The sequence below is a fragment of the Capsicum annuum genome, chromosome 4, assembly GCF_002878395.1.
Source record: "Capsicum annuum cultivar UCD-10X-F1 chromosome 4, UCD10Xv1.1, whole genome shotgun sequence".
Classification (NCBI taxonomy): Eukaryota; Viridiplantae; Streptophyta; class Magnoliopsida; order Solanales; family Solanaceae; genus Capsicum; species Capsicum annuum.
In genome coordinates, this window is record NC_061114.1 from 223335417 (window position 1) to 223349007 (window position 13591).

At 36.1% G+C, this 13591-nt stretch overlaps 1 protein-coding gene across 1 annotated transcript; it reads left to right on the forward strand.

Moving 5' to 3' along the window:
- The first annotated feature begins 1002 nt into the window (after positions 1-1002).
- On the forward strand, positions 1003-3069 carry LOC107867843 (anthocyanidin 3-O-glucoside 2'''-O-xylosyltransferase). The gene is made up of 2 exons (XM_016714292.2): positions 1003-1721; positions 2048-3069. The coding sequence occupies exons 1-2, from the start codon at positions 1214-1216 to the stop codon at positions 2914-2916; spliced, it is 1377 nt and encodes a 458-aa protein (XP_016569778.2). The 5' UTR covers positions 1003-1213; the 3' UTR covers positions 2917-3069.
- Positions 3070-13591: the final 10522 nt, after the last annotated feature.

The following is a 13591-nucleotide window of genomic DNA, read 5'->3' on the forward strand; positions in this document are numbered from 1 at the left end:
CTCCTTTTGTATTATTGGGCGGACATAGGTATTTTTTCTCCTTCGACATTCGTTAAATTTGACGCATATTAAGTATAAATATAGAAGAATCATATAATAAAATTGACATAAGAGTCAAAAAAGCACTCTGGAAAGTCAATAAGATAGCTAAGTGCTTTGATTTTCAGATGGAGCCTTAACACTTTAGGCATTAATATGTATTCGAACTTCTCTAAGACATCCACGCTTCCTAAATTCCACTCCACCTCTGCTTCTCAATCCCAATAAAATTTCTTTCTTTCTTATTACTCTCAGTTTATATGATATTATTCGCTTTTCAAAAAATTTATATTTGATTTTCCATTTAATGTTTGATATCCACATCGAGTCAGATTAAATTCAAATTTGTGCTAAAAAATATCACATTGGATGATAAAATACTCTCTAACAAAAATGACTTCATACCTAAGAGGATTAGAACCTAAGATCATTGATTAAGAATGAATAACTACTAGCTACTCCAATACAAACCCTTATTGGTGTTTTCTCAAAATTTTAATTATGTAAGCTTTCCATCAATATGCTTATGAGAGGAGGGCAATTTTTGGTATTTTCAAAGCTTCCAAGTTTTAATTATGAGATTGTACTCTTGGTATCTGAACTAGTGGGTCTCCCACACACTGAGTAGGTTAGATATGTGGAGTAGAGGTACTCAGTTACAATAAGGAAATTAAATCATCGAAAAAGACTAGTCAGCTACCAATTTGAAACTCATTTATAACAATTATATATAGTTACTATATGTAAATCTATTTTTTAAAAATTATTTTATGTTTAAATTTACACTAAATACTACTTCCTCTATTCCATATTAATTAGTTGCCTATTTAACTATAAATAGTTATCCCAAATTACATGTTAATTTTTCTTATTGTAACCTACAATTAATTTTTTTTTTAAAGTGTACACAAGTTTAAAAATTAGTTCCGAAAAAGTGAGACAATTTTTATGAAACTGAGTAGTTGGTTTGATCTTTGGATTCAGAATCAATTTGAACCACGTGTATTGTGTGGTTGTTGGTTTGATTATTTGTAGTTTGAATGTGCGATCGAAATGTCATGATTGCGGGACATATCCAATAAATACAATTATATTGGTAAGACGATTTTTCATTATAAAAATAACAAAAACGCATGAATAATATAACATCTTCAGTGTGCAACTTTCACGTACGATGGGGAAGTCCATGGAAGACACAAAGCTCCAAATAGTAATGTTCCCATGGTTTGCATTTGGCCATTTCATCCCATATATGAATCTATCAAATGAACTTGCAAAAAGAGGTCACAAAATCACATTCTTTGTGCCTAAAAATACAGAACTTAAACTTCAAAAACTCAATCTTTATCCTCATCTCATCACATTCCACAAATTCACAATCCCTCATGTTGATGGCCTTCCATATGGAGCAGAAACTACAGCTGATGTGCCTAGACCTTTGGAGACTCTACTAGCAACAGCTATCGATGAATTATACGATGAAGTCAAATCTTTTCTTCAAAATCTAAAACCCCATTTCGTTTTCTATGATCTTGCTTATTGGATTCCTGAGTTAGCACGTGAAGTTGGAGGTATCAAGACTGTGTTTTACCTACATGTTTGCCCTGCTACGTTACATTTATCAAATGATAAGACTACTTTGACGACATCAACTGCAGCTGAGCTAGTAAAGCCACCACCAGGTTACACTTCTTCCTCCTCGCTGCTTATACAATCTTACGAAATGAGCAAACTATAGTTCATAAACAAGATATCGAAATATCATGATTAAGGCATTGGATCGATAAAATCGCATATCTCCATGTGTCATGTGAAAATTATTTATGGGTTCTGCCTTTCTCTTTTTTGACAACTCGTTAATTCTATTTTTTTCAGATGACATAGTTAAAACTACAAGATGAAAAGACATTTGAATACTTTCTAAATATATATGTTTATTTGTTTGTAAATCTTCAATTCCATTATGCTCTCTAAAGATGTGGTCAGTTGGTATTTTGTGGATGTCTAGGTTACCCTTCTACTGCTGTGGTGTTGCGCGAACGTGAAACTAAGTTTTTATCGTTTGTACTTCATGAATATGGCAAGGTGACATTTGACGTGCGACTGAAGAAAGCACAGTCAGGTTGCGACGCAATAGCTATGAAAACATGTAGAGAGGTTGAAGGAACCTTTGGTGACTTTGCAGCTAAACAACTTGAAAAGCCAGTCCTTTACACAGGACCTGTTCTTCCCGAGCTGAAAGATGAGCCTTTAGAAGAACATGGATTATCGAATTGGCTTGAGAAATTCGAGCCAGGATCAGTAGTGTTCTGTGCATTTGGAAGCCAAACGATTCTTGGAAAGAAGCAGTTTCAGGAACTTGTTCTAGGCCTTGAAATGACCAAGTTACCGTTCCTTTTAGCGGTTAAGCCACCTGAAGGGACAAATTCAGCAGAAGAAGTCTTGCCAGAGGGATTCAAAGAAAGGGTTAAAGAAAAAGGATTGATTCTGGATTGTTGGGTGCCACAAACGAAGATTTTACGCCACAAATCAGTTGGTTGTTTTGTGAGTCACTGCGGGTATGGATCAATGTGGGAGTCTTTGGCACTTTGTGATTGTCAATTGGTATTTTTGCCAAGGCCTCTGGATCACCTTTTAAATGCTAGACTGATGGAACATGAACTTAAGGTTGGTGTAGAAGTGGAGAAGGATGAAAATGATTTGTTTACAAAGGAGAATTTGTGCAAGGCTGTGAAATGTGTGATGGATAAAGACAGCCAAATTGCTTGTTTAATGAAAGAGAATCATAGGAAATGGAGGGAACTTCTTTCAAGTCCTGGATTCATGAGTAACTATATTGACAATTTCAGTCTGAACTTGCATGGACTTCTAGATTAATTTGTTGGGTGGCGGATCTACCATTCAAGTTACGGGGTTAGCAGAATCTAGTTTCTTCAGTTCAAATGATAGTATTTGTGTTAAGAAACTTGTTTAATGTAAGAAATGTTGTCATGTTTTGCAATTCAGAATAAAACCCATATCTTTTTGCGATGTCTGTTAAACTTAACTTAGACCGATATTTATACTTTTTTAGTTGTACTTTAATCTCTGCATAGATGATAGATGTATTGTACTAATATTGTTGTAATGATCATCTAATGTTGATTTGATTTCTACATCCCAAAATTAAACCCTCTAATGATGTAACTAAAAAAATTTCCTCATATTGTTACTATTTGGTAATGAAAGTAGATATATGTCGAAGATCTAACATAAGTATTCCCTCCGTTTCATACGCCTCAACATTAAGCTTAATGGTAGTGTGTGTTGGAGGATGCCATTTAACATATGCAATATGTTTGGGTATGGCGGTGTGCTTCTGTTTAAGTGAGGTAAAAAAACTCCACCACTTGGGTGTGGATGTGTGAAAAATCTATAAAAATTATTATGATTTTTAATAATATTATTATTACGCGTACACCAAATATGAAATATCCCATAAGTGTCTGTTTGGATGGTGATTTTCCATAGTATGGTATGGTATGGTTAGATTGAGAGATTTGATTTGAATCCAGTAAGTTTAGGTCAGTTGTGTAAGGACTAGGAAGGTAGTCGTTCTAAACGACAGTTATTTTACAAAATGTATCAACAATTTCCCGTTTTCAAAATTATAACCGGACAAATCTCATCAAACGTATAAGTTTTCTAGTGAAATTTTGAAGAAGAAGAAGAATAAGAAACGAATGCAAATGTTGAAATTTCAACTCAACAAATCTGAAGACTTTACAGAGACTAGTCATTTTCTGGTCCCAAATGTAGTCCCAATAAGTTTTCTTTCTTTCTTAGTGCTTTTACTATGATGTTGCGCGAACGTAAAGCTAAGTCGATAATAAATCTGTTTAATAAATATGGCAAGGGGTTGACATTTTACGAACTATTGTAGAGAGATTGAAGGGACCTTTATTTTATTGACTACCTAGCAACACAATTTGGAAAACCAGACCTTTATAGAGGACGTGCTCTTCCTGAGCAGAAAAAGGAGTCTTTAGAAGAACATGAATATTGTAGACACGTAATTTTGTCTTTTTCAGAAAATATTTTAATCATTTTTTATTTTATTTTATTTATTTTTATTTTTATTTTTTATTTTATTCACCTTACCATACTTTTGTTTAATTAATAATTTCTCCCAAACAAAGAATTAAAAATAATTAAATACATAGCATCTTTGTCACCTCACTATGACACCCCAACACCTCACTTTTCATTTTTCATTAGATACATGCAAAAGGCATACGCCCTACTCATTTTTCCACACGCCACCCTCATCTTTCCACATGCCACACACTTATTTCCACAAGCCACCAATTATATACTTCCACATAGGATAATAAATAAAGAAAAAGAAAAACCAAATAAAAAATATATATAAGGAAAATTCTAAAAGGGGAAAAGGGAGACTCATTCTTTCATCATTATCTTCTCCACAATAACAACAATCACCAAATCATCTTCCTCACAAGAAGAAAAAAAAACGAGGGAGAGAAGAGAGAATCGAGTGAGAAAAAAAAATTGAGAGAGAAACAGTACCGTGAACAGTGCCATGAACAGTACGTGAATAGTGTCGGTTTTCGAGTTCGATTGGATTTACGGAGCTTTAGTTTTGGGTCTCAAATTTTTTAATACGGAGTTAAAGTTCGTCATTGTTGAGGTCCTATAAGGAATTCTATAGTCCGGGCTTTCTTGATTTTATTATCAACGAAATCGATTCTTCAAAGGTTCATCTCAACTCTACTTTTTTTATTATATCGAAGTTGGTTAATATCGTGATTTTGTGGTGTGGTTTTGAATATTTCGAGCAAAATGTTAATTGTTGTTGTGGATATGAATGATTGGTATGCTTAAATGTTTGAATCTTCGTTTGGGTATGTGTTGTTGGTTTCGGATTTTGAAAAGTGATTTGATAGTTGAATTGGTTTAGTAATGTGGTTAAAAATGGATTTGGGGGATGGAATTGAGAAATTGATAAAAAAGTTGAATTTAGATTAGCTTTGATTTATTGTTGTTTTGTTTAATTCGTAATGAGCATGAATATTGTTGGAATGTGATAAAATTATGATATGTTGAAATGGATAGACGAATGTCGGTTCGGGTAGGCAAAAATTTAGGAATAAGTTTTCTTGTTGAATGTTTGAATGTGGAATTTGAGTTGAACGGTTTGGTTTTAGTTCTTACATTTGAAAATGTATTTATTTAATCGGGGAATGCCCCACGATCACTTGTATTTATTCGCCGGGGAATGCCCCGAAGTATTTTGTATTTGGAGGACGTCCGTGATGAAGGCCCGAGGTATCGGGTAGCATGGGAGCGTAGTATAAAATTAGTGTAGGGTAGAATATGATTTACATTTCCGCATTCTTTTTCTATTTTTGATTGTATAATTGGATTGGACATTGTTTTGGATTTCTTTGTTTGATTGATCGTTTTATTTGTGTTTGGTGTGGTTTATACATTCATAATGTTCAAATTAGCCAATATACTCCACCAAACGACCTTGGTCGAACCACGGGATCGAGGGGTGCCTAATACCTTCCCCTCGGTCAACAGAATTCTTTAGCCGGAATCTCTGTTCGCGGATGAGTTTTATAGAGTCAAACCGTTTTGAAAAAGGATATCCACGGGTGACTTGGTACACCTGATTTATGCCAAGTGGCGACTCTGAGTTTTGAAACTAATGAATCCTTTTCGAAACAATTTTCATCTTTTGTCACTTTAATAATAAAAAAACCCTTTAGAACTTAAATGAATCTTTTCGGTTTAAAAAAGGGCGTGACAGCTCTGGCGACTCTGCTGGGGATGAGAATTCAGAATTAGAGCGTATTTTTGGAGTTGTATCGGCTTTGTTTGGCATTATGGGTGTATAGACATTGTTTGTGTTGTTTTGTATTATTGTTTTATCATTGTTGAGTGCCTACGTGCTCTTTGTTTACAGTTTTTACCCTATATGTTACCGCTTTATATCTGACATCATGTACAAAACTCGAGTCATTCTTCCTGCAATAAGTCTGTAGTACACGTGTTATACACAACCTCTAGTTGAGTCACCCTTATCTTAGGAGGTGGAGCCGTCGGTGTTATGGAGTAGGTGGAAAGCTCTCGCAGCCACTATCGACCATACGCACCCCCGAACAGCCTTGTTAGTGAACCCCAGCGTAGGTCAGCCTTTAGGATATACTTATTTGCATCATATTAAGACCTAGAGGGACCCACGTGGCCCTTTGTAGGAGAATCACCTCTAAGGCATCTCTACGTGCTAAATGTTGCATCTCTGAGGGTAACATGGTTATTTGACGGACTGATTTTGGGAAAGTATGTGATAAAAGTAAAGTGTGTAGAATATTAAGTGTTGAAAAAAAAAGAAAAAAAAGAAAAAAAAGTCAAAAAAAGAGAGTTTCGTAGTTTTAGAGTTCCTTATGACCTTTGTTTTTCAAAATTCAAAAAGATTTTTTATTTTATCTTTATCTTTTGTACTCATTTACCCAAAAACAAAAACATCAAAAAGATTTTTCTTTGTTTCTTTAGCAAACATTCATAATTCGAGAATTTCAAAAAAAGGAAAGATTTTTAGGAGTTTTATTAAAGAAAATAAATAAAAATGGTTGAAGTTTTGTACATTTTATATATCGAAAATGCCAAAAAGATTTTTCCTTCATAATTGTTGGTGTCAGTTTTATTTGAAGTGTCTAATTAAAAACCCAAAAAGATTTTATTTGTCTGTCTTTGATTGTGTCTCTTAAGTTAGGGCCAGTCTGTCAGTTAATCATTAATTGTCCAATCTGGACGAACTACGCACTCTTGATTCTCCTCTTTCGGGATGTGGGATACGTAGGCTGCCTATTGTTGGTTAGGGGATCTTATTTGAAAAATTCAAAAAGATTTTCTTCACTCTTTATTAGAGTAGGTTTCATACACATCAATAAAAGAAATCTACAAAAGATTTTCCTTTAATAGGTTCAAGTTTCATTTTCGTATGAAGTGCAAAATTGAAAACCCAAAAAGAGTTTCTTTGGTAATCATAGGTTTCATTTTTTATAGGTTATTAAAACTGAAAAATTCAAAAAAAAGATTTTCGTCTATTCTTTTGACAATTTGTCATTTTTCTTTTCTTCTTAAAATTTCAAGAAAAAGAAAAAAAAGAGTTTAATTGACCATTTTGGCAAGACTTCACGAACTACGCACACCTGATTCTCCTCTTTCGGGGGTGAGATACGTAGACTCCCTTCTTGGGTTCGGTGACCTTTTCAAAAAGAAAAAAAACAAAAAAACAAAACAAAAATGGTTTTGAAACAAAAAGTGTTGATTTCATGCTCATTTGCTATCTCTTGTTCAGTTAGTTTGAGGTGATTGGTTTGTGGCCTTTTGGCTGGTCCTCCATGTTGCACCAAGTCACAGAGAAGGTTATAGCCAACAAGGATACAGAGTTTGTTGTCACTAATCAGAGAGGGAGCTCGAGAAATGAGAATTTAGGAGCTAATGAAGAAATTCGAAAATTGAGGTAGCAAATGATAGAAATGCATTGAGCTTGGGCTAATGGGTTGCCGCCTCCTCCAGTTCCCACTAATAATCTGGAATATCTTTCTAGCTTACCTCCCATGTCACATGCACAATTTCTCATTTTTTTGATATGACACAACATGCATCAGGATCAACTCCAGGGCAACAATATCCAACCACTTCCAATGTTCATTTCCTCACTCCCCAATCCAAGACTACCACATACTCCGCACCACCTGCTGTTCATGCTTTTGCGGCGCCATCCCTACCTGAAGCTTCTACTTTTGATGTTCATCCACAAGTTGTGCCTCCCTACTCTACAAGAGAGCCTGCATTGAATATTACTGGTGATCAGCGTTACACTTTTGAGCCTACATTCAATTTGACTGGTCTTTATGGTGACACTCACCCACCTGAATTTCCTCCTAACACTGAGAAGCCTGTTATAATAGAAGAACAAGAGGAAATGACCAGAAAATTGAGAAGTTTGGAACTGGCTATGAAACTTGCAAGGACTTGGAGGTTACAAAAGTGTCTCATATAAGGACTTATGCACGTTTCTAGGTGTCAACCTTTCTCCTGGCTTTTAAATGCCAAAGTTTGAGAAGTATGACGGACATGGGGACCTAGTGACACATTTGAGGTGCTATTGTAACAATTTAGAGGCGCTGAAGGGAAGGAAGAACTACTCATGGCTTATTTCGGGGAGAGTCTTTCAGGCTTAGCTTTAGAATGATTTGTTGACCAAAACATCGACAAGTGGATTAGTTGGGATGACCTAGCTAATGAATTTGTGCAACAATTTCAATACAATATGGAGTTGATCCCTGACTAAAAATCCCTAACTAGTATGAAGAAGAAGAATACTGAGAGCTTCAGGGAGTATGTGATCAGATGAAAACAAGATGCTAGAGTGAAACCGCTAATTAAAGAAAGCAAAATAGTGGAGGTGTTTATTCAAGCGCAGAATGAAATATATTATCAACACTTGTTACCTGCATTAGGCAAGTCATTTATTAAGGTCCTTAAAATGGGGGAGATAATAGAAGAGGGAATTAAGACGGGTCACATTGTGAGTTTTTCAACATTGAAAGAGACAACTCAAGCAATTCAAAAGGGTTCAGGAAGTATTGGGGAGACAAAGAATGAGGAAGTTGCATACTCTATTGTAGTTGGACAGCGGGCACGGTCAAGAAGACCCCGTTGTCGTCACTCTCAGGCTCAAATCCAAGTTCATGCCTAAGCTCCACATAATCACTCCCAAAATCCATTATACTCTGCTCCTTCACCTCTATATCCAGTATATAACGCACAACCTCATATTCAACCCCTATCTTACCCACAGTGGAACACACCAACTCCTCAGAGTCATCTTCTAACTCCACAAACATACCAAAACCCTTCTAAGCCTGATTTTCGATCCAAGTCAAACGATGAAATAAGGTAAAAGTCGAGAGATAGCTTTACACCAATTGGAGAGTCGTATGCCAGTTTATTTTAGAGATTGGTACAATGGGGCATGATCACTCCTCTCCTTGAGTGCACTCTTAATCGGCATTCAAGAAATTTTGATCCTAATGTACGATGTGCATATCATTCTGATGCCCAGGGTCATAGTATTGAAGATTGTCGAGATTTGAAAAGAGAAATTGAAAAGATGGTTCAAGATGGATCAATTATAGGGCAGAACATTGACAGTGAGGGGAACTCTAGTCATGCTGATATGCAAACTAGTGGCTAAGATGTCAGACTGAGCAATTGAGAAGTCACCCCTCTCCCTACTAGAAAGAGGTTGGTAGTTTGTTTTGTTTTATTTTTTTGTTATCGGAAGTATTTCAGGGTTGTAGTTCGGGATCTATCTTGTTTTGTCCTTTTGTCATTTATGTTCAAACCCTTCTATCTTTTGTTTCAACTAAATGAAGTGTCCCATTTTTTTTTTTGTGTTTTAAATGTGTTGTTTGTTTTCTTTACATAGTATATTTTATGTTGACTCTAATGATATGACATGCTAGTGAAATTTTCAGCCAGATCTTAAAATCCAGTTTAATCATGAACATTGAATCAGAGGGTGAAAGTTAGAAAAAGAGAGCATCTGAGAAAATAGGTAGAATGCTGAGACATTTGGGACAAGTTCAAGCCTTCTTTGAAAATTAAGGCAATTATTTTGAGAATCACAAGAATAACTTGATCATTAATTGAAAAACATAGCTCAATTAGGTCAAATAGCGGATGTGTGATTCCAAGGAACAGAAAAATCAGCTCTATGAAAGCATGGGTTAGTCGATGTGAGGGATCTATAACACAGGTGGAGTTGTATGTTTGACAAGCCCAGAAGAAGTAGTGGCACACATGCTCAGTTAAAGTTAGTATTATGAAAGTGTCACAAATGATCTTCATTTTTCATTTTCATATTGCTTGATGTGTACTGACATTTTCAAGGATTGATATGACGAAGGCATTTCATTCTGCTATTCATACATTGTGTCATCCTTTGTGTACCCCATTTGAGCCTTAGTGTTATTTTCTTTCATACACCTCTTTTGGAATCAAGATAGAGTCAGCAAAGCTCAAAAGAAAAGTGTCGGGAAAAAAATAGTGTCAAAAAAAATGTGTCCAAAAAAAGAAAGAAAAGAGAAAAATGTCAAGAAAAATAAAGTCAGAGAAAAAAGAGAAAAAGAGTCAATCAAAGAGAAAGAACAAGTCAGAATCAATCAAAAGAACAAGTTGACAGAACTACGCGTGACCTGATTCTCCTCTCTCGGGGGTGAGATACGTAGGCTGCCCTACCCTGGGCTCGATCCAACTAAATAAATAGTTTAGAATTGCCCAGTCAAAAGAAACTGGGGCATGAGTTAATCCTCATTGTTTGAGTCGATTCCAAAAGTTGTAAGCCCTACACCACTTCAAGTGTCGTTTGGGCCCCATGCCATCCTTTCTTTCTAACCCTATCCAAAAGCCAAGTTACAACCAAAGAAAGACCTCAGATCAATCTTTGAGGATGTTAAGGCTAAGCATGCAAGGGATATGATGATGCATTTGGGAACTACTTGTCTTTCTCAACATAAGAAATCAGGAGAAAAATAAAAATGGGAGATTCTTATTGGTGAAAACCCTCACGTGCACCATAAGACGATGGTAAGTTGAGAGAGATAAAATGAGAGAGTCTTATAGGTGAAAACTCTCACGGGCACCATAAGATGATTGTGAGTTAAGAGAAACAAAGATAACAGAGTCTCATTAGTGGAAAACCCTTCCAGACACCATAAGACAATGGTGAGCTGAGGAAATGAAAACGGGAGAAGCTTGTTGGCGAAAACCCTTCAAGGCACCACTAGCCGAATGAGGTCTTATATATAATTGACCTAAGGAACCAACTCAGTTTCAAGGCCATTAACTCAACAACAATAGGTAGAAAGTTTGGATGAAAAGATCAAGCTACTTAATCCAACATGCAAGGCATAATCATTAGTGTTGACTGTAATTTTTAGATGAATTTTTTGTTTCTTTATTTCAAAAGGGGACATTCGCTGTCTTTTCTTTCTTCTCTTTATTTTTATTTTATCTTTCTTGAGTCAGTTATCCAAATAAAAATTGTCATTCTTTTTTTTCGTTTCTTGTCTTTGAGTCAAGTCCGTGTCAAAACAAGTGAGAAAAGATTTCAAAACTGGCTATCAGCTTCTTCAATTTCAAAAAGCGAGACAAAAGGCCAACACATAAAAGAGATATGATTGTGAGAAAATAAGGCATACGGAAAGTTTTGTCAATAGACAAGTCAGGGACCTCATGGAAATATCAAAGTTCAAAGGGTTTATCTGAGGATCATGGCAAAGCAAAGACACTGTATTTGTTTTAAAGTCACTCTTAATAATTCGAGTTTGGGTCAATGATGCATCAAGTCAATGATATATGTAATGGTTGGAAGCAAGGTTAAATGTGATGACGGCAAGAGCATTTTCCACGAAAGCTAAAACCACAAACCTGCCTCCATGTTTTAAACTCACAACTTTTCTTTGCATGAAACAGGAACACATGTCACCTTCAAATCAAGGATTTCAAAGCCTAAACATCAAGGCCCCTAATTTCTCACTTTTACAAATCCAGGAAGTAATGTTGCTGCACAGGTTTGATAATTAAATCATGGTAAAAATTCATCATCTTATATCCCTTGGAGACACACTTTACTGTCCAGGAATTTTAGTTTTCATTTGCTGGGTGATACACTTCTTAAATTGAACCTTCACTCCTAGAAGACGTACCTTCTAGTCGAGTCATTCCCTTTGACTCTTAGAAGACGTACCTTTTAGTCGAGTCATCCCCCTTGATTCCTATAAGATATACCTTTTAGTCGAGTTATCCCCCTTGATTCCTATAAGACATACCTTTTAGCCGAGTCATTCCCTTGACCCCTAGAAGACGTACCTTTTAGTCGAGCCATTTCGCTTGACCCCTAGAAGACGTACCTTTTAGTCAAGTCATTCCCCTTGATTCCTATAAGATGTACCTTTTAGTCGAGTCATCTCTCTTGATTCCTATAATACGTACCTTTTAGTCGAGTCATTCTCCTTTGATTCCTATAAGCTGTACCTTTTAGTAGAGTCATTCCTCTTGAACCCTATAAGACTGACCTTGTAGTCGAGTCATCCCCCTTGATTCCTATAAGGCACACCTTTTAGTCGAGTCATCTCTCTTTGATTCCTATAAGACGTACCTTTTAGACGAGTCACCCTCCTTGATTCCTATAAAGGATACCTTTTAGTCGAGTCATCTCCCTTTGATTCCTAGAAGACGTACCTTTTAGTCGAGTCATTCCCTTAACCCCTAGAAGACGTACCATTTAGTCGAGTCATTCCCTTGACCCCTAGAATACGTACTTTTTAGTCTATTCATTTCCCTTGACCCCTAGAAGACGTACCTTTTAGTCGAGTCATTCCCTTGACCCCTAGAAGACGTACCTTTTAGTCGAGTTATTTCCCTTGACCCCTAGAATACGTACCTTTTAGCCGAGTCATTCCCCTTGATTCCTATAAGACGTACCTTTTAGTTGAGTCATCTCCCTTGATTCCTATAAGACATACCTTTTAGTCGAGTCATTCTCCCTTGATTCCTATATGACGTACCTTTTAGTCGAGTCATTCCCCCTTGACCTCTAGAAGACGTACCTTTTAGTCGAGTCGCTCCTTTTATTCCTATAAGAGGTACCTTTTAGTCGAGTCATTTTCCTTGACCCCCGACGTACCTTTTAGTCGAGTAATCTCCCTTTGATTCCTATAAGACGTACCTTTTAGTCGAGTTATCCCCCTTGATTCCTATAAGACGTACCTTTTAGTCGAGTCATCCCCCTTGATTCCTATAAGACGTACCTTTTAGTCGAGTCATCTCCCTTTGATTCCTATAATACGTACCTTTTAATCGAGTCATTTCCCTTGACCCCTAGAAGACGTACCTTTTAGTCGAGTCATCCCTCTTGATTCCTATAAGGCATACCTTTTAGTCGAGTCATTCTCCTTGATTTCTAGAAAATACACTTTCTAGTCGAGTCATTGCACTTAATCCTTATGAGATGCACTTCCTTGTTAGTTCTCATTTGTCAGGCGACACACTTTTAAATTTAAACTTCTATCTCTAGAAGACGCACTTTCTAGTCAGAATTCCTCACTTTAATTCTTAGGAGACGCACTTCCTAGTCTTGGTCATTCAATTTTACTCTCAAGAGATGCATTTCTTGGTCAGAGTCTTGATTCACTATTGCAACATGCAAGTAGGTATGATCTGACTTTCTCAAAAGTATTCTGATGGTAAACTGAGGCAAAAAATAAATAAATTAATATCTGTTTTGGAACTTTACTTTTTTGGCAAACGATTTTCTCTTTACAATAATTTTGTTTGGGATAATTTTCTTTCTAGTTTTGATGTGATTTCAGGAGCCCGCCCGAAGCACAAGCGAAGAAATTGAAAGTAAAGCAACAAAGTGAAGAAGTTGAAAGTCAAGTAACAAAGTGAAGAAAATGGAAGTCAACAG

Excerpts from the sequence above, each read along its gene's own strand:
- LOC107867843 (XM_016714292.2), top strand. The coding sequence starts at position 1,214 with ATGGGGAAGTCCATGGAAGACACAAAGCTCCAAATAGTAATGTTCCCA. Across the intron at positions 1,722-2,047 it reads GCTAGTAAAGCCACCACCAG|GTTACCCTTCTACTGCTGTG; the intron begins GTTACACTTCTT and ends GTGGATGTCTAG.